The 23616-nt window shown below is 33.0% G+C and overlaps 9 protein-coding genes across 9 annotated transcripts; 4 read left to right on the top strand and 5 right to left on the bottom strand.

The window, feature by feature from the left end:
• Positions 1–2874: 2874 nt before the first annotated feature.
• MONOS_918 (uncharacterized protein) lies at positions 2875–4998 on the bottom strand (the record flags this gene model as incomplete). Its single annotated transcript, XM_067879651.1, has 1 exon — positions 2875–4998. One exon carries the CDS (start codon positions 4996–4998, stop codon positions 2875–2877), a length of 2124 nt encoding a protein of 707 aa, XP_067728579.1.
• Positions 4999–5884: 886 nt separating this feature from the next.
• Positions 5885–8248, bottom strand: MONOS_919 (uncharacterized protein). The gene is made up of 3 exons (XM_067879662.1): positions 8114–8248; positions 7703–8049; positions 5885–7612 (listed from the first exon to the last, which is right to left on the bottom strand). The coding sequence occupies exons 1-3, from the start codon at positions 8245–8247 to the stop codon at positions 6726–6728; spliced, it is 1368 nt and encodes a 455-aa protein (XP_067728578.1). The 5' UTR covers position 8248; the 3' UTR covers positions 5885–6725.
• Positions 8249–8534: 286 nt separating this feature from the next.
• Positions 8535–10697, top strand: MONOS_920 (putative Sugar Porter (SP) Family MFS Transporter; the record flags this gene model as incomplete). The annotated part of the gene is made up of 6 exons (XM_067879676.1): positions 8535–8634; positions 8696–8771; positions 8815–9126; positions 9188–9578; positions 9872–10001; positions 10189–10697. The coding sequence occupies 6 exons, from the start codon at positions 8535–8537 to the stop codon at positions 10554–10556; spliced, it is 1377 nt and encodes a 458-aa protein (XP_067728577.1). The 3' UTR covers positions 10557–10697.
• A 67-nt stretch (positions 10698–10764) lies between these two features.
• On the top strand, positions 10765–11600 carry MONOS_921 (uncharacterized protein; the record flags this gene model as incomplete). Its single annotated transcript, XM_067879687.1, has 2 exons — positions 10765–10928; positions 11002–11600. The coding sequence occupies 2 exons, from the start codon at positions 10765–10767 to the stop codon at positions 11468–11470; spliced, it is 633 nt and encodes a 210-aa protein (XP_067728576.1). The 3' UTR covers positions 11471–11600.
• Positions 11601–11677: 77 nt separating this feature from the next.
• Positions 11678–13740, top strand: MONOS_922 (uncharacterized protein; the record flags this gene model as incomplete). Its single annotated transcript, XM_067879698.1, has 9 exons — positions 11678–11785; positions 11835–12008; positions 12081–12232; positions 12290–12384; positions 12482–12606; positions 12787–12880; positions 13106–13201; positions 13332–13470; positions 13594–13740. The coding sequence occupies exons 1-9, from the start codon at positions 11701–11703 to the stop codon at positions 13738–13740; spliced, it is 1107 nt and encodes a 368-aa protein (XP_067728575.1). The 5' UTR covers positions 11678–11700.
• A 1527-nt stretch (positions 13741–15267) lies between these two features.
• On the bottom strand, positions 15268–16269 carry MONOS_923 (putative 60S ribosomal protein L22). The gene is made up of 2 exons (XM_067879709.1): positions 15778–16269; positions 15268–15684 (listed from the first exon to the last, which is right to left on the bottom strand). The coding sequence occupies exons 1-2, from the start codon at positions 16228–16230 to the stop codon at positions 15415–15417; spliced, it is 723 nt and encodes a 240-aa protein (XP_067728574.1). The 5' UTR covers positions 16231–16269; the 3' UTR covers positions 15268–15414.
• Positions 16270–16421: 152 nt separating this feature from the next.
• MONOS_924 (uncharacterized protein) lies at positions 16422–18677 on the top strand (the record flags this gene model as incomplete). Its single annotated transcript, XM_067879720.1, has 4 exons — positions 16422–16901; positions 16961–17069; positions 17132–17215; positions 17451–18677. The coding sequence occupies 4 exons, from the start codon at positions 16422–16424 to the stop codon at positions 18260–18262; spliced, it is 1485 nt and encodes a 494-aa protein (XP_067728573.1). The 3' UTR covers positions 18263–18677.
• Positions 18678–18975: 298 nt separating this feature from the next.
• MONOS_925 (putative 26S proteasome non-ATPase regulatory subunit 3) lies at positions 18976–22702 on the bottom strand. Its single transcript, XM_067879731.1, has 11 exons — positions 22574–22702; positions 22411–22475; positions 22298–22350; positions 22100–22234; positions 21978–22041; positions 21697–21831; positions 21349–21488; positions 21083–21173; positions 20691–20869; positions 20322–20453; positions 18976–20172 (listed from the first exon to the last, which is right to left on the bottom strand). The coding sequence occupies exons 1-11, from the start codon at positions 22681–22683 to the stop codon at positions 19933–19935; spliced, it is 1344 nt and encodes a 447-aa protein (XP_067728572.1). The 5' UTR covers positions 22684–22702; the 3' UTR covers positions 18976–19932.
• Positions 22703–22735: 33 nt separating this feature from the next.
• On the bottom strand, positions 22736–23612 carry MONOS_926 (putative TM2 domain). Its single transcript, XM_067879741.1, has 2 exons — positions 23473–23612; positions 22736–23417 (listed from the first exon to the last, which is right to left on the bottom strand). The coding sequence occupies exons 1-2, from the start codon at positions 23577–23579 to the stop codon at positions 23042–23044; spliced, it is 483 nt and encodes a 160-aa protein (XP_067728571.1). The 5' UTR covers positions 23580–23612; the 3' UTR covers positions 22736–23041.
• Positions 23613–23616: the final 4 nt, after the last annotated feature.

Here is a 23616-nt window from a genome sequence, read left to right as displayed (position 1 = left end):
ACGCACACACACACACACACACACACACACACACATTATCATCATCATCAACAACTAAAACAAAGAATTCATAAAAAAAAAATTAAATTAAAGAAAGAAAGGAAGGAAAAGAAAAAGTTAAAGTTAAAAAAATCATAGTTCGTCACGCGAAAGCAATAAAATTGACAATGAGGCATTCAAACAAAGATTCAACAATCGATGAATCTTCTCTGAATGTCCAAATATTTAAACAGAAAGGATTATAACGCTTAACAAAGTCAAAAAAACTATTTTTGGCTTTTTGATTGCATTTGAGCTTAATATTTGTTACAGGAAAAGGAAAAAAAACAGAAAGAAAAATAAAAATTTAAAAAAAAAAGGAAGAAAAAAACATTGATAAAGAGGAACTATTTCAAAAAGGCAGTGATAAGAGCAAAGCCAAAGAACCAACAAAGCAGAAATAGACAAGGTATTAAAAAAGTCACAAAACAAGTGTGGAACAGGTTAAAAGAAAGGAATTGATTAAAAAGAAAATGAAAGCATAAACATAAACAAATGCAAAACTAAATCAAAAATTAATATTTCAAAAAAAAGAGGAGAGAGAGAGAGAGAGAGAGAGAGAGAAAGAAAGAGAGAGAGAGAGAGAGAGAGAGAGAGAGAGAGAGAGAGAGAGTAGAAATTTGTAATGTGATAAATTGTATCCACATTACCAAATGCAAATAATTTTAAGAACAGAAAGAACAGAAAGAATAAAAGAGAAAGAAAAGTCAGCAATATACGCACTTCAATATTCCGATATGATTTCATGGCAAAGTTCATAGAATGTTTATAAGTGAGGCAGAAAACAGAAAGTAGTATCAACAATAGACAAACAGACAAAAAGAAGAATAGAATAAAAGACTTAAAGATGAATAAGTTTAAAGACAAAAAGACGAATAAGCTCATAAATCAATTGAAAATTTTGCCATTTCATATCAAAATAAGTGCATACATATCAGTCACAGACAAAAGAATTTCAAATAACAAACCGATTTAATGAACAGAGGAAGATAGATGATTCTTTTTAAGTAAGAAAGAGAAAGAGGTTCATTGAAAACGATGAAAGATAAAGAAGAAATAGGTTATTAAGAAGAATGGAACAGAATTGTATTCACATGCAAATGAAATCACAAAAAAGCTTTAAAAAAAGAAGAAAGAAGGAAGGAAAGAAAGAAAGAAAGAAAGAAAGAAAGAAAGAAAGAAAAGAAGCAAAAAAAGGTGAGTTAAAAAATACAACCAAAACAACAAGATTTCTAAACAACTTTACAACATCACTTTATTCAACAATTAATCATCCCAGAAGTTTTGTGGGTAAGAATAAGATATTGAAATAGAATAAGAATAAGAAAAAGAAGAAGAAAAAGAATTAGTATAAGAATTAGAATTAGAATCAGAATCAGAATTAGTAAGTAGTTTAATTATGGATAGTGAAGATAAATGAAAGGAAAAAGGAACCAAAAAAACAAAATAAACAAAACAAAATGAAATTATCTTCAAAGTTCAAAGAAAGGAATGATTCTACAAAACGCAGAGAAAATAAAAATGTTTAAAAAATTTTAATTGTTAGTGAATGAACGATTTAACTCAAAAAAGAAAAAGGAAAGAAAAATTCTTCAAATAAAAAATTACGAAAAAAACAAATAAAATAAAAGAAGAAGAAGAACTTTTTAAAATAAAATACCATCCAGCGATAAAAAAGGTGCTACGAAACGAAGAAACACACACACAAATGCAAACACAAATCGAAGAAAAAATTAGATTAGACACGATAAGAAGAGGAGGAGGAAGGAGGAAGAAAGAGAAGAGGAAGTAGAAGAAGAAGAGGATTCGGAAAAAAAAACTGCACTTTAAAGGCACATTAAAAAATCAGTGAATTACACAAATCTTCTATATACTCATCATAATGCAAGAAAAGAGGGTATTTTTCGGACAATTAAATCAAACAAACAAAAAGGAAAGGAAAGTGAAGTAAAGGAAAGGAAAGGAAAGGAAAAGGAAACAGCAAGGTCACATTAAATCCAACTTGGATTTATAAAACATTGAGGTTATTTTCTTCTTTTTTTCGGCAAATAACTTTAACTTCTCAAAAAAGCTAAAAACGCTTTTTTTCAAAAAAAATATTACAAAACCAAAAGACATTCAAAAAAAAAAATTGTTCAGAAGAATTAGCAAGCAGACATAAAGCAGAACTGAAAAGGAGAACTGACAGAAAGTGGAATGAGCAAACAAAGGCACACACACACACACAACTGCTCATTCCACTCCATTACGGAAAAATTAATCTTTCAGGTTTGAAAAATAATGTGTAGTGCTTTATTCTTTTTTTTTTGTTGCACAACAAGAGGAAGCTAATTCGAGAAGTCGACAAGAAAAGAAATATTGCTTAAGCTTTGAAAATAAAAACACAAAAGCAAAGAACAAAATCAAAAATAACATCAAAATTAAAAGGACTCTTCAAGAAGGAAACATCTTTTTTTCCCGTTCATTAACGAAATAACACAGTTAGTTGAGTTACATGTTAACGAGTCGATGTTTTTTAAGCAATTAAATAAATGTGGCTGGAAATGTGTTGTCCGGGCGATTATTGATAGTGATAGCGAGAACAGATAAGCCTGGGGACAAAGCTTGAGAATTAAGCCTTCGCTTATGAAAGTGAAGAACAACGAAAAAGGAGAAGGAGGGGGGAAGGGAGGGAAAGAAGGAAAGAAGGAAGGAGAAAGAGAAAATGCGAATTTCAAGCGCGATCGAATTTTTATGAAAAATTCTGAAAAGAAAGAAAGAAAGAAATATCTTTAATACTTTTTTTTATTTCCATGAGGAAAGACAAGGAAACCAAGCATAATCCAATTGGACGAGTTAAGATGTGTGCGATATCTGAGGCACATTAGCGAGAGAAGACGGGACAAATGCAGGAGCCGACGGGTTAAGATTGGACGAGCCAGCCAAGTCACCTGCAGCCACAGGAGATGCAGCGGGTGAGGCAAAGGACGCTGCAAACACATTTTCTGACTGTGCTTTCTGCTGCTGCTGCTGCTTCTTCTTTAACGCAGACTTCCCTGCGCTTTCGGAAGATGACGATTGGCTCATCTTCACGCTATTCCGAGACGAGGAAGCAGCATTGTGCGAATAAAGAGACGAAGAATTCTGAGGCGAAGGCGAGGACAAAGGAGAAGCACTCGAGTGAGAATAAGAGGGTGACTGAGAAAGCGAAACATTAGAAGAAGATGATGATGATGGAGAAGTTGATGATTGCGCCAATGCCTCAATCTGACTTGTAGAAGGCACACGAGAACGATAAGAAAGCTGAGACATTGGTGGAGGTGGAGGTGGGGGAGGTGGCGGTGGAGGAGGCGGGGGAGGAGAAGGTGAAGGTGAAGAAGCTGGCAAATAGTGTGAAACAGCAGACGGATACGGACCAGTCAACGGTGTAGGAGCCTTTAACTGCGACGCCACAAATGGCGGGAGTGCAGTAACAGAAGAGGAGTTTCTCTTTCCCACAGGCGCCGATGCGGATGCAGACGCTGTGGCAGAGACTGAAGATGGGCTGGCAGATGGGCAAGAAATATACCCACTAGGAACAGCTGCAGATGAGACTGGATGTGCACACGGCACTCGCTCTGCCCTCGGCTCTGCACTGGAGCGATGCTCTGCACTGGAGCGATGCTCTGCACTGGAGCGATGCTCTGCACTGGAGCGATGCTCTGCACTTCCGCTGTGTCCTCTCCTTCTGCTCTCCTTCTCCACGCCGGCGAGGCTCACAAGCGAGCGGCTGCGCTGCGGCATGTGCCCGGCTGAGGCAGAAGGTTTCCTCGCGAAGATGCTCGATGGAGGAAGGCATATCATGCTCTTGGAAGAGGTACGGCTCGATGTGCCGACACAGTGCTTCAGCGGCGGAGAGGGAGAAGGCGTAGCTGATGATCCTTGTGACGGTAGTGAGCTGTTGGTGGGTGTGGTAGAGCGGCAAGCTGGCGGAGGCGTGGGAGAGTTGAGCGGTGCAAAGCAGCCATCGGGCACATACTCTCTCATCATCTTCATCCGGAGGATGTTCATAGCCCTGTACGATTCCTCGTCGATAACAACACAAAAGGACACACTTGACAGGAAAAACAGCTCTGACGAAAAGACGTTCGCACCAGGAATTTCAAATAGTGATGCCCATGCTGAGTTTTTGAAAGGCTTGTCACAGTTAACTTTATTGGCAATCATTACGCCAACAACAAGAGCCATTGAGGCATTTGACTTTGTAAGACGGAACAATGCATCAGGTTTGCTGAAAATGATAGCACGTTCAACCAGTGCTATTCCCTGTAAAATTTCAGTCTCTCTAACTCCTAATTTACGTATCATTCTCCGAAGTATGTAATCTGTTGTGGAATTTAAATATTCAACCATCCTAATTTCCTCTTGGGTTTTTGGCTCCCATTTCATAAAAGAGATGGGCTCGTTGAGTTTTAATTCTGTTGAAATTTCTTCGTAAAAGCACCCAGTTCCAAGCGCTCGAAGCGTTCCATTTGTCGTTCCAAAACAGCAAACGTTGTCTTTTCGTTGAGAAAGTATTTCATACTGCTGTGTATTTGTATAAACAATCGATCGAGAGTAATATAAAGAAAATGCTTCAATGAATGCTTCACTGGCAAAGTCTGTATCAAACTGAGGCTCGGGAATTGGATTATCAAAAGCATCTTCTTGCAGCGTTGCAATATTTTTAGCAGTGCTTTTGGATTTTGCAGATCGTTGTGAAAGCGTGGATAACGATTGAACAGATCTGAAAGGATTTGATGAACGCGAAGAACAACTTGAAGATAATGCTTCATCTCCACAAGATCCTTCCAAAGGAGAAATGCTATTAGGTTGGTCGTGTGACTGTTTTGTAAAATTGCATTTTGTAAAAGAAGAGTTACGTGGCGTTTTGCATTTTCCAGGATCGGAAATTTCAACTAAAATGCTTTGTGGTCCTGAGCAATGCTTTGCATCAATCATCGAAAATCAACAATCCTTCAATCAAATTGTAAAATTTCTTTGAAAGCCTTTTATTCACCAAATATATGGAAAATATCCTTGGATTTCCTATGAAAGCCCTTAATAATTTAAGTGTGATCTTATATGATTATCCAAAAAAAAAAAGAAAAGATCAAATAATTCATATGATTAGATATATGATTAGACTTGGTAAATGCAGAAAATAGGGGTACCAAAGTTTTTTCTTTGTTTTGCAATATTTTGTAATAAAAATGATATTCACATTTATTCATGTGTTTCATATAAGTTACATATCAAATAAGAAAATTATGAAGGAAAAATGAAACAAACAATTTCATATTCCGATTTATTTTCAAGTTTTTTTATATTTTGTTCCATTTAATAATATTGATATGAAAAGGAAAAATAAAATTATTTCCGTCAAAGACCTAGAAACAGGACGTAATATCATGGTTTTCAATGGTGTTACATTTAAAGAAGATTCTGAAGATGTGGATAACCGTGATACTTCAAAAAAATTTTTTAAGTGAAAACTTTGGGTTTCTTTTTAACATGATTTATTCATTGATACACACTAATTTTTCTCCAAACCTAAAAAATTGTTATTATTTATCTTATAAATAGCATGTGGCTTGATTATTATGCAGGATGAATGATTAGCTTTAAGATTTTTAGGTACCCCTATCTTCTGCTCTTACCTTAGACTTTTGAGTGCTTGTAACATTTTTAAAATTTAAGTCTTATTCTATTTTTTTTTTATTTTAATTTTTTTTTTTTTTTTTGAAAAATAAAGTTACTTGATCCAATTTTTTTCTTTAATAAGTTTCTGGAAACATTTGCAACATTTTTTGAAAAAACAAATTTTTAGCCAATTATCTGTAAATATTTTTTTAAATGTGAAAAATAAACTGGTAAATAAATGGCGCGTAATATGTTTTCTGTAAACAAAAAATGAACAATGCTTTACAATTCAAAATCAATAAAAAAATAAGAAGATAACTCTTAAAATGTCAATTTGAAAGGAAATAAATTTTTAATAACCAAAAGTTAAAAAATTAAAATTGATAACACAAAAAATTGAAATAATTATAACATGTGCCAAAATCATTGATTATGTAGAGAATAAATTACAGAAAATTAGAAACAACAGAAAAACACACTTCCAGATATAAAATTGTGTTTCTTTACAAAACATATTCGATTTCTCAAATCTTTCATGTTGCGCATCCCTTTTGTTCAATAAATTAAATTAAATGTTTCAAATACATTCAATTGCTAAGTAAATATGAAATATTCCTGTATTTTTGATTGTAAAGATAACTTCTCCAAAGTTGATTCCAAGCAAACTTCATTTTCATTTTCATTTTCTATTCCTTTAATTGATTCTTAATCTCGAATTTAACGAAAATAGAAAACTGCAAAACACCGTTGGCACTTTCATCAACCTTTGCATTTTGTGTTTCAAGCACGTGTCAACATACCAAATAATCAACATCAACGATGTTGCACAAATAAAAAGTATTGATTTGTCCATGTAAGTACAAAGTTTTAAACAATCAGATAAACGTGCTTGAACCGTATATTGCAGAAGTTGGGGGAGAAACGAAGCTGTTAAATAATGGTTGAGTCATCGAAGATTGCAACAACAACGACAAAAGCAATGATGATGATAATGATGATGATGACTACGACGATGACGATGGCGATAAAGAAGAAGAGTTGTGACTTTAAACTTTTCCATCTGTATCTGAAATAATTTTTTTCTGTTTGCTGTTAAATGAAGAATGTGGATCTTGATTAACACTCAAAGTAGTTGGACTTAAAGGAAGAAATCTTTGTTGCAGCGAATCAAAGGAATTTGTAGGCTCATACAAAATTAGATTGCTTTTGCTTTTGTTCACTTTGCCATATGAAAAACCAGATGCTAACCCTATTTCAGTGTGCTGAAGCAGCGTCATTGATACAATAGAGTCGGTGTCCTTTTCTGCTTTATTCCTTTTTGTGCTGAAAGCAAAATCTTCTCTTGTCAGTTCGCTTCGAATTGACACATTATCTCCTTCATCTGCATGATTCCCTTTATTTTCGTATTCAAAATAATCTTCGCTTTTCATGCTATATGCATCGTTCGCATCTCTCTCCCTCTTTCTATCCCTTGTGCTCCTAACAATATTTTCTCCATTTTGAACAAGTAATTGATTTATGGACTGCTCTCTTGAACGAACCTTATATAGCATCTTTTTCTTCTTCTTTTTCTTCTTCTTCTTTCCTGAACCTTGCTTCTTTTTTGCCTCGATATTCTCTCCAGCACGTAGATTTTCTTGACTGCAGTTCATTCCTTTCGATTTGCCCCCTCCTTCTTCATTCGGCTTCCTGAATGCAAGCATGGCCTCCATCAAGCAAGACAAAACACACTCTCCCAGCAATGTCTTCAGCAACGAAAGGATTGCTTCTGGAATGACATCCATTTTCACATGGAAAATGAAAAGCAGGAAGAACGCTCTGAGCACAAAGCAAATGCAGCACAGCAGCATTTCAAGCAGCACTTCACGGAGCATGCTTCGTAAATATGGTGTATTTAGTTGCAGTTTGCTCAATTTTTTTGTTGCCAAAATTCCTATGCAAATAATCATAATAAAATATATGTATAGATAACAATGATTTATATATGTGAATGAATAAAAAAGCAAAAAGGTTTCAAGTGTACCAAACACAAGATACAGCAAAGCTATTACAAAGTTGAGAACAACAAGGTAATACAGGTCTATCATTTGCACAGTTTCAAAAGTCGAATCATTTCGAACTTTAGTAATATTTACAATTATAATAAGCAATATAGGTATTATTACACATCCAATAACAGTAATAAAAACAAGTAATGTTGAAATTATTGTTTTCTTTTTAATCGGAAACGCAACAGAAGCCCATTGAATGACAACTATCATGAAAACAGCATCAAAGCAATAATTATCGCAAGCTAATAATACTTTTGAATGGACATTTTCCTCGTGTACATTTACGCATATTGAAGGAAATGCAAACGAAGCAAGTGCACTAAAAAAATATTCAAAAAAAAATGTTAAAAGATTTGATAAGCTATTAAACAAAATAAAACAACCGAAGAAATAGAGGAATTGGCAAAAGAATTCTAAACAATGTCCTGTTACTCATTTTATATCTTCCATAGACACAAAATCGCACAATATCATTTCTTATCAGTTCTTCAATGGCTACTGCAAAAGCAAAAAACATTAAACCCCTGCAAAAAGAGATACTTATTTTATTTTTATTTTTCAATTAAAAATATACCCATCAACCCAATTTGACACTTTACAGAAGGATTTCGATGAACCATTCTCCATGAAAAAAGGATAAACTTTCCTTTTTATTAAAAGCTAAATGTTCTATTTGATAATAAATGCGTTGAACTTTTTGTATTAAACAACGGATTTAATTTAACAATGATAATTTTGAATAAAAGAAATAAATATTTATCTGAAAATGGTTAAAGATCAAATTATTGCGGAAAGATTTTCTTAATGGCAACTTATATTAACCATCCAGCCGCAATCTTCGTTTCCGCATTAGGTGGGGCATCGCACGGTTTTGCCCAATCGATAACTTCTGGTGTTATTGAAGGTTTATTAATATTTTATGTAGAAATATTTTTTCTATTCTCTTGTTTCAAATTTAAATAAAGAGAGCCCTTGGAAAGATATGAGTGATTTTTTAAGAGGTTTTATATCTTCGTCAATGTTGATTGGAGCTGCAATTGGGTATGAGAATAAATTGAATTTTCCGTTATATAATCCAATAAAGATGCACTTTGGGAGGATTTTTTTCAGATAAATTCGGACCAAAAAAGGTTCTTATCGTATCGTCTATAGCGGTGATTATTTGTGGAATTGTTCAAGCCATTCAATCACATGTTGGCGTTTTTATAGCTTTTCGACTTCTTTCAGGATTTCCTGTTGGAGTAATTCAAATAGTAGCCCCTCTTTACGCATCTGAACAATCCAGTGCAAAAAGGAGAGGAACTGTTGTTTCCCTCTATCAACTAACAGTCACTTTTTCAATCTTTATTGCCTACACCATTAACTATCTCTTTAATCCTGTTCATCTCGGATGGAAGTTTGTTCTAAATTTTCATTGCAACTTATTTGAATTTAATTAATGTGCATTCGATTTGTAGATATGAATTGGCTTTCACCACCTTATTTCCACTTATTTTTACTGTTGGTTTGTTTTTCTTCCCTGAATCAAAGAGATGGGAAGAAGACCACAAACTTCAAAAACAGCACGCCAGTGAAAAGAGTAACTCGGGTAGTGGAAATTCATCATTCTTTGCAAAGTTGGTTGAGTCCGCAAAGGGCTTAATTGTTGCACTTTTATCTTCAAAGAGAGCGTTTATTGTAGGTTTTATTCTGTCAATCTTCCAACAGCTCACAGGAATCAATGCGATTATTATGTACTCGCCAAACATTGTTGAGAAAGCAGGGCTTACAACCATGTCATACAAACTTCTGGCCACCATGGGTGTTGGCTTTTGGAACTTCATTACAACACTGATTGCTGTGTTTCTGGTACGTGGATGTTTTTGAAGATAAATTTATGTGAAAAAAGAAGAAGAAATTCTTTTTTGAAATTGTAAATATGTTTAAAATTCATTCAAAATGCAAATTTCTTTTTTTGTCTTCTCTTTTCTATTTCTTTTATTTTCAATTTCTTTTCTTTTTTCGTTGTTTCTCTTTTCTTTAAATATTATTTCCTTTTTTTTTTCTACGAAAAAATATATTTTCATAATTTCAACGAAACTTTCAATCCATTTCTATAATTCCATCTTTCTTTTATTATTATTATTATTATTATTATTCAGGTTGATGTCTTTGGAAGAGTTCCTCTTCTGATTACAGGATTCAGCTTGATGGGGTTGGGCCATTTCATGGTTGTTCTTTCCACTATCATCAAATCTCTTGCTGAGAAAATGTTTTCGTTGCAGCTTCCAGGTTTGTATTTCTTGTTTGAGCAAGACTTTTTTTTTTCAACTACTTTTATTTCTTAATTTTTCTGATCATAATAATTATAATCTTTTTTTTTTCCTATTTATCTTCTTTATCTTTTTTATTTCCTTTCTTTCTTTCTTAAACACATTATTATTAACAATAATAATATTTGTAACTTCTTCCATTTCAGGAATGGCTATTTTCCTTTTAGGCTTCGAAATAGGTCCCGGTCCGATATTTTATGTGATGGTCTCTGAATTGTATCCACAGGAATATCGAGGCAGAGCCATGAGTGTTATTTCTGTCTTCAACTGGATTGCTAACATCATCATCACTTTCTGCTACTTCGCCATCGTCAATGCACTCACTGTGAAGTGGCTGTTCACCATCTTCTGCATACTTTGCATATTTATGGTTGTGTTTATTGTGGTTGCTGTTCCAGAAACAAAAGGAAGGTCTTTGGAATCTATTTCTGGCGATGAGAAAAATGGTCCTGAGCAAGGAAATGAGACCCATGAAACAAAAAAATTAATAAATGGAACGAAAATGTCAAGCTAAATTTATTTTTAACTGTATTTTTATAATTTATAATGAGGAATTTTTCACATCTCAAAAAAAATTATCTTCATTTTCTTTATTTATTTCTATCTGTTTCTATTTCATCACATATTTTAATAGAGTGTTACAATTCTTTTATTATATTATTTTATTTGTTCTTTCGAGATGTACTTCGATTTTTTTCACAGGAATGAAAATAGAATTCGAAATGATCAAAACACTGCATGTTTTGGGAAAAGATCAAGTGATCGTAAACTTACTCAACAGTCAGTTAATCATCATCATGGCAGCAAACCGTCTTTTTGTCAGAAATCTTAGCTTCAGAACAAATGCAGAACAACTTAAGGCTTTCTTGGAAGAAGCAGGTGAAGTGTATGCTAGAAGAACGAACATTTATTTTAAAAAATGTTTTTTGACTATATTTGTTTATGATCATTTTTTAAAGTGTATCCGTCGTCATCCCAACAACATATGGTCGCCCAAGGGGATACGGTTTTGTTGAAATGAAAACCGAGGAAGGAATCAAAAAAGCTATTGAGAATCTCAGTGGCAAAGAGCTCAATGGCAGATCTGTCAGCATCGAAGTTTCAAAATCTGAACCTCGTGCTCCAGCTCCACGCGTTCGTGGAAGAGGACCAAGAGGCCCACGCCGCATTCCAGGATCTGAGCCTTCAAAAGTTACAATTCACATTGGCAATCTTCCACCAAGCTGCACAGTTGAGAAATTGAAGGACGTGTTCGCAGGCTACAAGATTAAACTTTGCACAGTTCCAGGAAAAATTGTCCGTGCAACAGGAAAATTGTATGCCTTCATTGAATTTGAAGATGAAGCAGAACAAAAGAGAGCCCTTGAACAAAACGGAAAATTGAGAATTGGCGACGACATTCTTGAAATTTCAGCATCACGCGCATAAGCATATTTTGAATTCTTGCTTTTTATACTTTTTCTTTATCTTTCAAACTTTGTGGTTGCCATTTTCTTCATTAAATATTTTTCACTAATCCTCAGTTCCACTTAAAAATAAATCCTTTATTCATGTATTATTTTTATTTTATATTTATAATAAATAAAAATTTTTAAGAATAATTTGATCTTCCCTAAATCAGTTTGAAACAGTTAATTAAATTATTCTGAAAACAAAAAATGGATCCCAAGAGGCGTTTCACTATTCTTGCCAAGGCTAAAAAGCCTGACAATATGGATCATATATATCAACGGAGCGTAAAAAGTATTTTGATGAATTTTAACTGTGAAATGTTATTTATTCATTTTTTTAGGTTTTCCGACCCCAATAACCGAGCCAAGATTAAGTTATGGATTTGAAACTAACACAGAGCCAAAGCTTATTGCTTTGCTTTCGGATCCTTCTGAAGAAAAACGCTTATCATCTCTTTCACTTCTTTATACGCATATTGCCAATCACGAAAAAATTATCAGGGTTCTTCAATTTGGTGCGTTCTCAAATTACTTCCCTGTACTTGCAATTTTGGAATTAATTTTTTCTATAAATTTTGTGTTTTAAGGAATTATGGATCCTTTAGTTGTTCTTCTTAAAGATGAAAATCCAGTGGCAAGACAAAGAAGTGCAGCAATACTTTCTCGAATAGCCGTTGTGCATGTTGGTGTTGAATCAATACTAAAGCATGAAACTGCTTTTAATGTGATTTTGTCTTGTGTATGCTTTTTTTGATGAAAAAGTTTAATTTTTGAAATTTGTGCTTTCAATTTTTAGGTGAAAGATGAAAATGCAGATATATGTGTCACCGTTCATTCAATTATTAATCTCATTTGTTCGACAATGTTTGTTGAAAATGCTGTTGAGCGAGGGTTTGAAATTTAAATTATAAACATTTATACAGATTCATATCATTTTGAATATTGTTTTATTTGTCTGATGAACAATGAATTCAAATATTTCTGAAAGGGTTATTCCTGTTTTGATTCAAGCTTTACCTTCGGCAACATCTGATGGGCAACTTCTTGCTTTGGATTCACTTTATTCGTGTTGTGAAAGAATGGAAAGTGCAATTCATATTTCAATAGAAGAAGGTACGGAATTTTTCTGTAATGATTGTCGTGATAGGAATATTTTGAAAATGTTAGTAATTTTTTTAAATGATATTTTTTGAAATTGGGGCTTTTTTTTTGACATTTTTGAGTTTGTACTCATCTTATAACATTGATTCTGTTGTTTTTATTTTTTCAAAATAAATGTCCAATATATTTAAGGTCTTGTTGCGCTGCTTGTGGCACTTTTCAAACAAATAGACGGTGTTACTGCAGAAGTCATTGAAAGAGCGGCTTCTGTGTTAACTGTAATCTCGTATGTTTAGAAAGGGAGAAATTGTGTTCTGTGTAATAAAGTGGGAGAAATACATGATTTTTCAGAAAAGATAGAAAATGTATTAATTGAGGAGATTTACAAATCAAATTGGAGAAAATAACTCATTTTATGTTTTATGGAAGGAATTTTTTTTTTGTTCATTTAATTTATTTTTTAAATCTTTCCAATGTTGCAATTTGCACATTGTGTTATGATTGTTTTTAGAGGGCATGTAGACGGAAAGAGAGTCGCAATAGAAGACGGTTCAGTGGAAGTGCTTGTCAACATTTTAAAGGAAAAAAAGATAGAGACAAGAACAACGTTTGAAATATTCTTTTTTTTTTTTTTTTTTTGAATAAAGCAAAATTTGTTTATTTGAATGATGTTTTATTATTCTTTTTGCAATTTAAAAAAAAATATTTATTTCTTGATTGTTTTAATTTGTATTTAGAATCAACATTTTGGAATCTCTAATGGCAATTACAACCAATCTCGATGGACAACGAATTGCTGTGGAATGTGGACTTTGCGAGATTCTTATGGAAACAGTGCAGAATGAACATCCTCAGCTTACATTGAACTCAATCAAGGTTTGAAAAAAATGGGAGGAAAATCTTATGTATATATTATTGTATTTTCAAATATATGTGGTTTTTTTTTTTTTTTTTTTTTTTTTTGACAAATTCCATTTTATTTTTCATTTTTTGTTTCAGACGATAGCTAATCTTGCAATCAATCCTGCTGGTCGAGAACGTCTTCAGGGTGTTTTGCCTTCTCTGCGCCTTCTTTCATCTCTTCCTGATCTTCTCATTGCAGAAAGCGCGAGAGAAGCAATTACCAGAGTTGAATGGGTGCCTTAATGTGGAAAGAACAAACCATACATTTTAAACTAATTGTCATTTCTTATTTTCATTTCACAATTTTGAAAGTTTTCTGTTATTAATAGATTTATACAATTTTTCGTTAAATTAAATATAATGATCATTTCAATCCTTTTTTTTTTTTTTCTTTTCTTGAAAGTTTTTTTTTAAAAGAAATTTTAAAAAAAGTGTCGATTTATATTTTTTATTTTTTCAAGTCTTTCATAATAAAAAATGAATAAAACAATATAGTTAGTGTCAATAATGGTGGACACTTTCAATAACTGCGGATAGTTGCATAATCTCAACAACTATTGACAGTTGCTTTTTAACAATTAACCCAATTGTTTCCTCAATGAATATAAACAAATATGAATAGTTTTTATCACCAAACAAATACAATGAAATTTTTTAAAAACAATTTTTTCTTTTCGGAGAAACTCGAAGAATCTTATTTTTCCGAGTTTCTCCGAAAATAGAAAATGCTATCTTCTTGATTTTGAAGAGCAAGTTTTTTCATTTCTGTATATCTTTATAAGTTCATATTCAATTAGGGAATAATTGGGTTAATTGTCAAAAAGCAACTATCAATGGTTGTTGAGATAATGCTACTGTCCACAGTTTTTGAAAGTGTCCACCATTATTAACACTAACTATATGGGTGATTATTTTTGAAATCATAACTTTTTTCGGGGTGTTGTTTTGACAAAGATAGTTTATCATAAGGATGAGATTTTATTGTCAAAGGCAACAATCACCACAACTGTTTAAAAAACAAATGATTTTTTCGAATTGAAGATGAAATTGTATTTTTATAAGTCTTTTCACTTTTCACTGTTCATTTGTTTATATTCAAGGTGGTTATTTGAATTGAAAATTTCGAAAGGAAAATATTTTTTCAAAAATAATCACCCATATGTTCAAACGAATGGACTTTACTGAAAGGAAAAAAATCAACGGGAAAAAAATTCAAAAATACCTCTATCATCAAGCCTTCTTTTTAATAAGAAAAATAAGCACATTTATGAAATAGCAGTTGTTTATTAATAGAATGAATGCCTTTAATAAACATCAAGAACAAACTGAATTAAAATTCGTTCGGATATTTTTTCTTAAACTTTTCGGATGTTTATTTTTTGAAAGATGATTATTAGTATAATATTTTCTTTTACAAAAATTTCGTTTAACTTTCACACATAGTAACTGCAGAAAATGTGAAAACCAAAATCGATGAAACTAAATCAGGATAAAAAACCCTTCAACTTTTTTGTCAAATTTTTTTAGGAAGAATTATTTCGTTTGATAATTGAATCTTATTAATGCAAAGCTATCTTCAAATTTTTATCATTTGTGCATGATAAACATCAGCAGAAAGTTTCAAATGAAATAAAAGAAGATTTGCTTTCCTAAAAAAAAAAAAAAAAAAAAAAAAAAAAAAAAAAGAAAAAGATGAACATTTGAAATTCAAAAGTTTTTCAAAGTGCTTGTAATTTTCAGCATTAAAATGAACAGACAAATAATCTTTCATTCATTTGAAAATAATAATGTCCAATGCTGCAATGTTATTTAAAGTGAAAAAAAGTAAAAAAATTTTTTTGAAAATAATTAGTTTTGATGAATTATTTTTGTTACGAGGAAATGATTTTGAAGAAAAATAATACATCAAAGGAAAATTTATGCTTCAACTTCTTCTTCCTCATCTTCTGGAGATTCAATCTTATAGTAGCTCATCTTATATCCTTTTCTTCCATTTGCAATAATACGAACCCAATCACGAAGTGTTTGCTTTTTGAGGAAGCGACGTGTAAGATACTTCAAATATCTTTTGGTGAATGGTGGACGTGAAAGAACATAAACTCTGTTTCTCTTCACAAGAGTTCTGACTTTCTTTCCAAAGTTGTGAGTTTTTCCGTGAACTTTGATGTGTTCTTTAAGATATTTTTCCTAATAAGCAAAAAATAGTTTGAAATAATTTTCATGAAATGCAAAAAAAAAAATATTCAATAAGCAAATATAATACAATTTAAAACAACAAACCAGCTCTCTTGCTTTCAAAATGTGATCTTTTGCTTGTTGATGGCAATCAATCACAAATCTAACATATCTCCTCCGCCTCAGCATCTTCAATCTCTTAGCGTGAAAGTCGTTCTTGTTCAAAGGTCTGCCATTCTTTCTTCTGATGACCTTTTTAACTTTCTTTACAACTTTCTCTTCCTTCTTTGCTTTCTTATCTTGAACCTTCTTTGTTGCTTTCTTTGCATCTTTCTTTTCTGGCTGCTTCGCTGGAGCAGCAACTTTTTTCTCGGTTTTTGGTGCTGGTTTTGTTGCAGCGACGGCCTTTGGCTTCTGTTCAACCTTTGGCTTATTTTCTTCACTTTTCTTTGTAGGTGCAACTTTTTTTGCTGCAGGCTTCTCTGAAACTTTCTTTGTTGTTTCAATTTTCTTTGCTTGCTGTTTGACCTGCGTTGATTTCTTTGTTCCTTTGTTCATCTCAAATTTTGTTCTGATTGATCTAATGTCCAAAATCGGATATTAAATTGAAAAAATCTTTATATCGATAGGAAATTATCTTGTTTTTTGAATGAGATCTAATAAATTCGAATTTCAAACAACCAGCTTTTGAAGAAATTTCCACATCAATATAATGGGAATGAAAATATTTCGCCAAAAGCTCTTGCATCATGGGAAACGATTGCCCATATCCAAAATATCAATATCCTTTTCCACCTCCAGCGGCAATTTGTTGGACCGAATACATTAAACAATGCTCTCTTAATCATGAAAACGAGCTCGAAGATATTTTTGAGAAATACTACAAAGGCAGAATTGTCGAATGGCAAGGTATAGTTACGGACCTTGCAACAAATTATTGTAAGATGCTTATGAATCCGTCCGAAGCTACTTTTACAAATTCTGAAGTTACGGTCAATTTTGACCCTTCTCAAAATCCTATATCATCACCAGTTTTTGCTCTGAGAAAAGAAATCAGATTTCGTGCAAGACTCATGAAACTTGGAGGAATTAAAAACCACGTATTGCAATATGTTCCAAGCACTCCGGAATTTCCTCCTGATTATTCACTTACATACGAACAATTTCTTTTTCTGTTTGGTTCATCTTCACGTCATTCGGCAAATGGAAGCTTTGATCGGTATTGGAAGGTTCGCATGATATTTTTTATGTTAATGAAAGAGCTTTATTTTTTTCTTTGAAATATTAGGGAAAACAAATCATTTTGGAAGGACGTTTTAGCTCAATCGTTCATTATAAGCCAGGAGAACAATTTGAAACAACAAGCAGATTTCATATTTCCGATAGATATACGGATAGTATGCTTGCAATTTCGAACGCTTTTTATTTTTATATTTATTCTAATTAATTAATATTTTAGTTAGAAGGGAACCTATAACTATTGCTGTTCCATGGGGAAGAAGGCAACTTGTGCGCATCATGGAGCGCTTGAGAGGATTTCAAGGTTTTGAAACTATTCATTCGAAAAACTTTATTTTTGTTATTTAAATTATTATTTTTTAATTTTTATTTTCTTTTAATTTTTATTTATTAATAAATTTATTTAATGATTTATCTATTTATTTATTATCCCCCCTCCCCAATATTAAAATATGCAATTTGTTTTTAAATAAAACTACCTGTGAAATAATTGCATTACTAACCAATTCTAACAACTTGCATATTCCTTCTTCTTTCAGATTTTTTGATTGCAGCCACATTCTACGACATTTTCTCAGGTGCTCACGTGCTCATCCTCGAAGACGTCTACGATCCAGTCTTCTCCGCACCGTTAGACTTTAACTTCGTCCATTCAATCTTCGGCCCATATCGTTCTCCTCCAGTCCCATCCATCTACCTCCCAGGCCCTCCTCCTGCTGCCTTCCCCACTGCTTATCCTGCTCCGGCGCCCGGAGTTTATCCCCAGCCGGTTCCCGGGCCAGGAGTGCCCATATACCCTCAGCAGCCTGTTCCCCCCATGCCTGGATATCATCCTTCAGCCTATCCTCCTTCGCCTGCTGGCTACCCTCCTTCTCCTGCTGGCGGCTACCCTCCTTCTGGCTATCCGCCACAGGGCCCGGGCATGCAGCCTGCTGCTCCTGGCTACGGACCCCCTGCTCAGCCTGCGTATTCGGGTGCTCCGATACCTTCTGTGGGACAGGCATATCCCTCACAGCCGCCAGCTGGCTATCCTCCACAGAGCTGCCCTCCAATGGGTACTGCTACTACTACTCCTCCTCTTCCTCCAACTGGAATGCCACCGCAGGATCCTCGCGCCCCTGCTGGCTTTTCTCCTCCTTATGCCACGTCAGCTCCAGCGGCAGCTGCTGGGCCGCTTGCAAATGCGACGGCTCCTCCTGCTGTGCCGATTGGAGGTGAAGGAGACGGGAAGGAGATGCCTGCCCTGCCAACTGCTATTGGAGGAACTCCAATGCCGCCAACAGGGCCTCCTCCTCTTCCGACTGGTGGTATGATAAGCGGGGAATATGACAGGGAGCGAATGTTGGAGTGAAGAATAGAAGGATTATATTGAAAGAGGAGAGATGAAGGCAAAAGTGAAGGAAGAGAGTTGATAAAGTCTATGTTGATATTGTTTCCAGGCAAAGAGGTTATTTGCAAACGAAGTCTTATGTTTTATGAGCTTCCAAAAAATATATATATAACTTTTATTTTCTATTGTAAAAATTCCTTGTTTAGAAAAAGGGTTTTGAGATTCAATGCATGTCATTTCTACAAAATTCTAGTAATTGCTTAATTTTTTAATCAAAAATTTCCTATTTATTAATTTGCATTTGCGTTGCTTATTTATCCATTAAAATTTTAATATTATTTGTGTGTTGTTTTGTTAAACTCGCTTTTTTTTTAAATTTCCTTTTGATAAATCAATATAACTGGCATACTGCTGGTGAAAGTTCAAACAGTTGTTTGAGAAACAGTATTCTTTTTTTAACTTTTTATTAAAATATAACTGAAAAGGTATTCTATGCATTAACCGTCGATAAAAAATTTTGCGCTTTTTCTTCATGAACTTTAATATGCAAGCCCTTATCTTGAATATCAAGAATTTTTGCAAAAAGAGAATCAAAATAATAAGCAGCGTACAGTTTTCCTCATTGTTTCTATCCTCAGTATTTTTCTTTTTTTCCTTTTTTCTTTCCTTTCTCTCTTTCTCTGTCTTTTTAATTTTTTTTTTCATAAAATTGTAAAAATGAAAGAATAATCTACTTTTTTTGAGTAGTTTCAATGCTCTAACATTCTTCGAAATAATTTCTTTTCGACTGTTTTGTTTGAAACAAGTGAAAAGTCAAAAGTGTGAAGATGAAGTGCTAATCCTCTCAAAAGAAAGCAATGTTAAAGCAACATTAAGAAGAAAGGTGCCTTTATCAATAAGAACAATTAAAAAAGAAGGAAATGTTTTGAATGAACGTATGGATAAAAAGCAGAGAAGAAAAAAAAAAAGCCACCAAGATTTATTGACACTTTAATGAATTTTCTATTAAAAAAAAAAAATAAAAAAGAACTGTTAAGAAATTTAATAGTAAGATTATGACTCTGTCAAAGAAGTGCAAAAACAAAATAAGATATCAAAAACAACATTGACAATAAGAAGCTTATAAAGAAAGCGGTGATTACTGAAGAATTATTAACAGCAAAATAGCACTCGATTGTTAGATGTTGCAGAAAAGATAGGAAAAAAAAATATTCCAGAAAAAGACGATATTTGATTGTATTAATTCAGTTTATAAAATATAGTTAATAAATCAATAAGAGAGAGTGAGAAATAAAAACAAAAAGAAAGAAAGAAAGAAAGGATTGTCAGAGAAGAAGAAGAGAAATAGAAAGGAGACGAAAAGATGAAAAAAATAAAATAACTCATTTATTGCTTTTCTTTTTTAAAAAAGAAAGTGATAAAAAACAAAAAGGCAAAATAAAAACTTCAGAAACAGTTTGATGGCCCAATCGCTACAAAAGAAGATAAACAAATCTTATGTAACTTTTTCCCCTCGTACTAAAATGGCGTGTTAACTCTCGTTTTTCTTTCTAATGCTTTTTATGAAAATATTCATCCTTTAATTTCTTCTATTAAAACCCTTCTCCACCTTCTCTCTCTCTCTTCTCTTCTCTTTCTCCTCCCTTCTCTTCTTCCCAACCTTCTCTCCTCACCTCCTCCCCCTCTTATTCTCACTGAATGTAGAACGAATCCTCTCTTCTGATGTTCTTCGAGGCATCCACTTTCGCCTGCTTTGAAGGTGTGAACCAGTCCAATCTGTCGTTGTTCTTCTTCACTTCGTACACTTTCACACCAAAAAGGAACAAAAGCGCCACGCAGGAGCATATAAACAGGAAAGCTATGGTCGGCTTGTATCCCATGGAATTTGTGATCACACCAACAAGAAGATTGGCTGTGGCTACAAACACCATCTACATTTTCATTACAAAAGGAAAAATTTAAAAAAAGAGTGAATTATAAATATATTGACATATAAATAAATAAACAACATATAAATAACATTCAAAGTCAAAAAAAAAGCATTAAAAGTCAAAAAGAGAGAGGAAGATATAAGCAATACCTGAATGCAAGTCATGATGGAGTTTCCAGTTCCCTGTGCATTGAGATCGACAAGCACAGACACAGATGTCCAGACAACAGATGCCACAATGGAATAAGACAGTCCAGCAACAACCAGCCAAGGAATTGGATTCTAGCAGAAGAAGTCATAATGATTATAATAAAAATATACAAAGTCATGAAAACGAGGAAAGAATAAGCAAATGATCATAGCAAGAATAGCAACATTTAAATATATCAATACGCATTCACATAATTCGTTGAAGCTTTAAGATTCACAACAAAACATGATCTTTTTCAACAACATTGCTTTCATTCTCAGACAAAATAAAACTTCCACTTTTGTTTTTTTTTTTAAAAAAAAACATACCCAATTTGTCCAGCAGCTGACCAAATCAAAGGCCACTGCAAAGATACAGGCCAGCATTGACAAGTAGCAACGCTTGCCAATTTTGTCCACAAGGAAGCCGACGATGATGGAGCCTGGAATAGAAACCATGTAGATGACAGAAGCAAGCACCCCGGACATAAAAGTGGAGTAATTGAACACTTTTGAGTTAATCGCATCATCATCACATCGAATAGAAATAAAAACAAGAAATTATGAATGAGAATTCGGAAATGAACCAATAGCGGATGAATGATAATAAAAAAGAAAGAAAGAAAAAGAAGCATTACAAATGAAACGAATGAAAAGAAACATTTAAGAAAAAAAAGATATTCCGTAAAAAAGTTAATAATTGTGAGAAAATGTGAGCATACGAGTTTCAATAAGATCAACCATCACAGCGTACATGGCATAGATATTCGCATGATACAGTCCGCACACACACGACATCATCCAGAATGAAAGCTATGAAAAATAACACAACATGTCATAAATAATCAAAAAAAAAAGGATAACAAAAATCATCCAAAAAGAATTTATGTTTGAGACATAACAGTAATTTTGGTTTGATAATAAAAAAATTAACATTACACCAGTTTTATTTTTAAAAAAAATGAAAGAAAATCAAAAATGAGCAAACAGGGAATTTTGTGATGTCCTTAAGCTTAAACTTATTCTTCTTGTTCTTTCCAGTCCTAACCCATTTTTTCTTTTCCGCAAATATCTCCAGCCCAGTATACACAAACGCGCATACAAGCGAAAATACGCACGTTCCAAACCCTTCAAAATAGAAGTTGCATAATCGAAGACGGGTGGAAAAAAAAATTAAATAATCCATTAATTTATGAAATAGTTAGTTTCAAAATTAGAAAAAATAGACACAAGTTGGAAAGAAAATTAAAATAAAAAAAACAAAAAAGAGAAAATATCCAACACATTGAAAAGTATTTTAAACGAGAAAAAAAAAAATATTAATAAATATACAAACCGATCCACAAAGCTATTTCAAAGCCGAATGAAGCTACCATGGTTGGTGAGATGAAAAAGTTCATTACACTACCAATACGAGCAAATGTGATTGTAATTCCAAAGGCCAATGCCAATTCTTTTCCAGTAAAAAACACTAAATTTCAAATATATAAACGTTTGAGTTAAAAATGATTGGTCGATAAATTGACAAAGAGAATAGTCAATCAATTAATAAGGCGTGGACAAATTAGCGAAAATGTTTGTGATTGAATTTTGTAGCTCAGTTTAAAGAAAACAAACTATTAAGAATTGAATTTTTGACAACTGTTGTATTTCCAAGCCCCATTCCTAAAAATACTCTTCCCTGTTATTAATTATTTCATTTATTAATAATAAATACAACAGAAATAATAAATACAAACAAGTATCATAAGCCAATATTGTCTAAAATGTGCTCCTAAAGAAAGAACTCCCTGTCCAATGACCACAAGTGATTGAAACAAAATAGCTCCAAGTCTGTTTGTAGTTCTATCTACAAGAGGTCCACCAAACAAACACTTCAAAATAAAATTACAATTGAAATAGTAATATTTCTTTTAAAAAAATAGCATTTTGCATACACAGACGCAATTTGTTAGGCTATAAACCGTATAAAAAATGTTGTATTGGACAGCTTAATTTTCAAAAATATTAAAATAAAAATCAAAAAAGAGATAAATATTCAATTAATTACCATTAATATCCAAAGCCGCAGAAAGTTCAACTTGCATTGTTGGAAGCATATCATAAACGAAATATCTTTTTATTGTTTATAAGATTATAATTGTGTAAGCCAAACGAAAAATATATAATTAAAAATTGACAAATGAACAAGTTAAATATCCTTGTATCCAAACCCTCCAAACGCCAAAAGACTCGTAAACAACAAAGTAACCCATCTATATGCAGCTGGTGCACCTTTTCTTTCTGCACGATTTAAAAGAGGTTTTTCTTCTTCTGTTTTCATCCCGATGAATTCGTTCTGTGGTTTCTTCTGATCATTCAAAAAGAAAAGTGTATCAATTTCATGTTCAATTTTTTTCTCAATTATTTCTATTAACAAATAAATAGTTCAGTAAATGTGACAAATAAACGCAAATTTCAAAAAAATATACACTTTTGTAACACTCGCTTTGAATTAAAAGTTTAATTTTAAATACCATGTTGCAAAAAAAGAATAGCAAAAGGAATAAAAAATAGCATTCAACTTGGGATAAAACAATTTAAAAAAAATATTGGCATTTAAAAATATGTCATAATGTGATTGCAACATGAAATGAAATCAGCTGAGATGATTAGACTTTCAAAAGAAGGTCAAGTTCAGATTAAGGTTGTCCATAAGCTGCACCTGTTTGATACCCGCTCTGAGGCATAGTCACTGGTTGTCCAATTTGGTATGCAACTGCTGCAGATTGCTGAGCAAGAAAATTAGCCCTTTCTTGTGCAACAGACCTTATTTCTGCGTTTCTAGATTCAACAGTTTGACTTAGTGAGCACCCATCAATAAGTTGCCCAACTCCACACAGACCACCTGTTAAACAATATACAATCCCCATCATTGTATCTCCAAGATAAACTCTGTGCATCCCAGCAAAGCCAAGAAAACATGCAGCCCACGCAAGGCATGCTGTAGAGGAACTAAATTGCCCACTACCCCATGCTGGTACTCCCATTTTTACAGTTGCTGCTATTGAATGAGACCTGAAAATCCAATTTTAAAAATATTAAAATTGTAAAAAATCAAAAGTTTTCAAACCAAACAACGTCTTGGAATGTCCGAGGATCAGTAAGGTTCAGAGAAGTCTGTCCACCCATAAGCTGAGGTTGCCCAGGGTATGCGGTTGTCTGATACTGTTGGGCCATTGAATTCAATAATCCCAATCAAATCTGATCGATAAAT

This window comes from Monocercomonoides exilis, assembly GCF_001643675.1.
Source record: "Monocercomonoides exilis strain PA203 chromosome Unknown scaffold19-1596985, whole genome shotgun sequence".
NCBI classification, from domain to species: Eukaryota; Preaxostyla; order Oxymonadida; family Polymastigidae; genus Monocercomonoides; species Monocercomonoides exilis.
Note: the sequence above shows the minus strand (reverse complement) of the source record. Positions and strands in the feature narration are given on the sequence as shown.

Coding starts and splice junctions, on each gene's coding strand:
- MONOS_919 (XM_067879662.1), bottom strand. CDS start 8,247: ATGTTTTTTGCTTTTGCAGTAGCCATTGAAGAACTGATAAGAAATGAT. Junction 8,050..8,113: donor CCAATTCCTCTATTTCTTCG/GTTGTTTTATTT, acceptor ATATTTTTTTAG/TGCACTTGCTTCGTTTGCAT. Junction 7,613..7,702: donor TTTGCTGTATCTTGTGTTTG/GTACACTTGAAA, acceptor TTATTTGCATAG/GAATTTTGGCAACAAAAAAA.
- MONOS_923 (XM_067879709.1), bottom strand. CDS start 16,230: ATGAACAAAGGAACAAAGAAATCAACGCAGGTCAAACAGCAAGCAAAG. Junction 15,685..15,777: donor TTTTGAAAGCAAGAGAGCTG/GTTTGTTGTTTT, acceptor TTTGCTTATTAG/GAAAAATATCTTAAAGAACA.
- MONOS_925 (XM_067879731.1), bottom strand. CDS start 22,683: ATGAAAACAGAAGAAGAAAAACCTCTTTTAAATCGTGCAGAAAGAAAA. Junction 22,042..22,099: donor AATATTGGCTTATGATACTT/GTTTGTATTTAT, acceptor AATTAATAACAG/GGAAGAGTATTTTTAGGAAT. Junction 21,489..21,696: donor TGAAATAGCTTTGTGGATCG/GTTTGTATATTT, acceptor TCTATTTTGAAG/GGTTTGGAACGTGCGTATTT.
- MONOS_926 (XM_067879741.1), bottom strand. CDS start 23,579: ATGGCCCAACAGTATCAGACAACCGCATACCCTGGGCAACCTCAGCTT. Junction 23,418..23,472: donor ACATTCCAAGACGTTGTTTG/GTTTGAAAACTT, acceptor TTGGATTTTCAG/GTCTCATTCAATAGCAGCAA.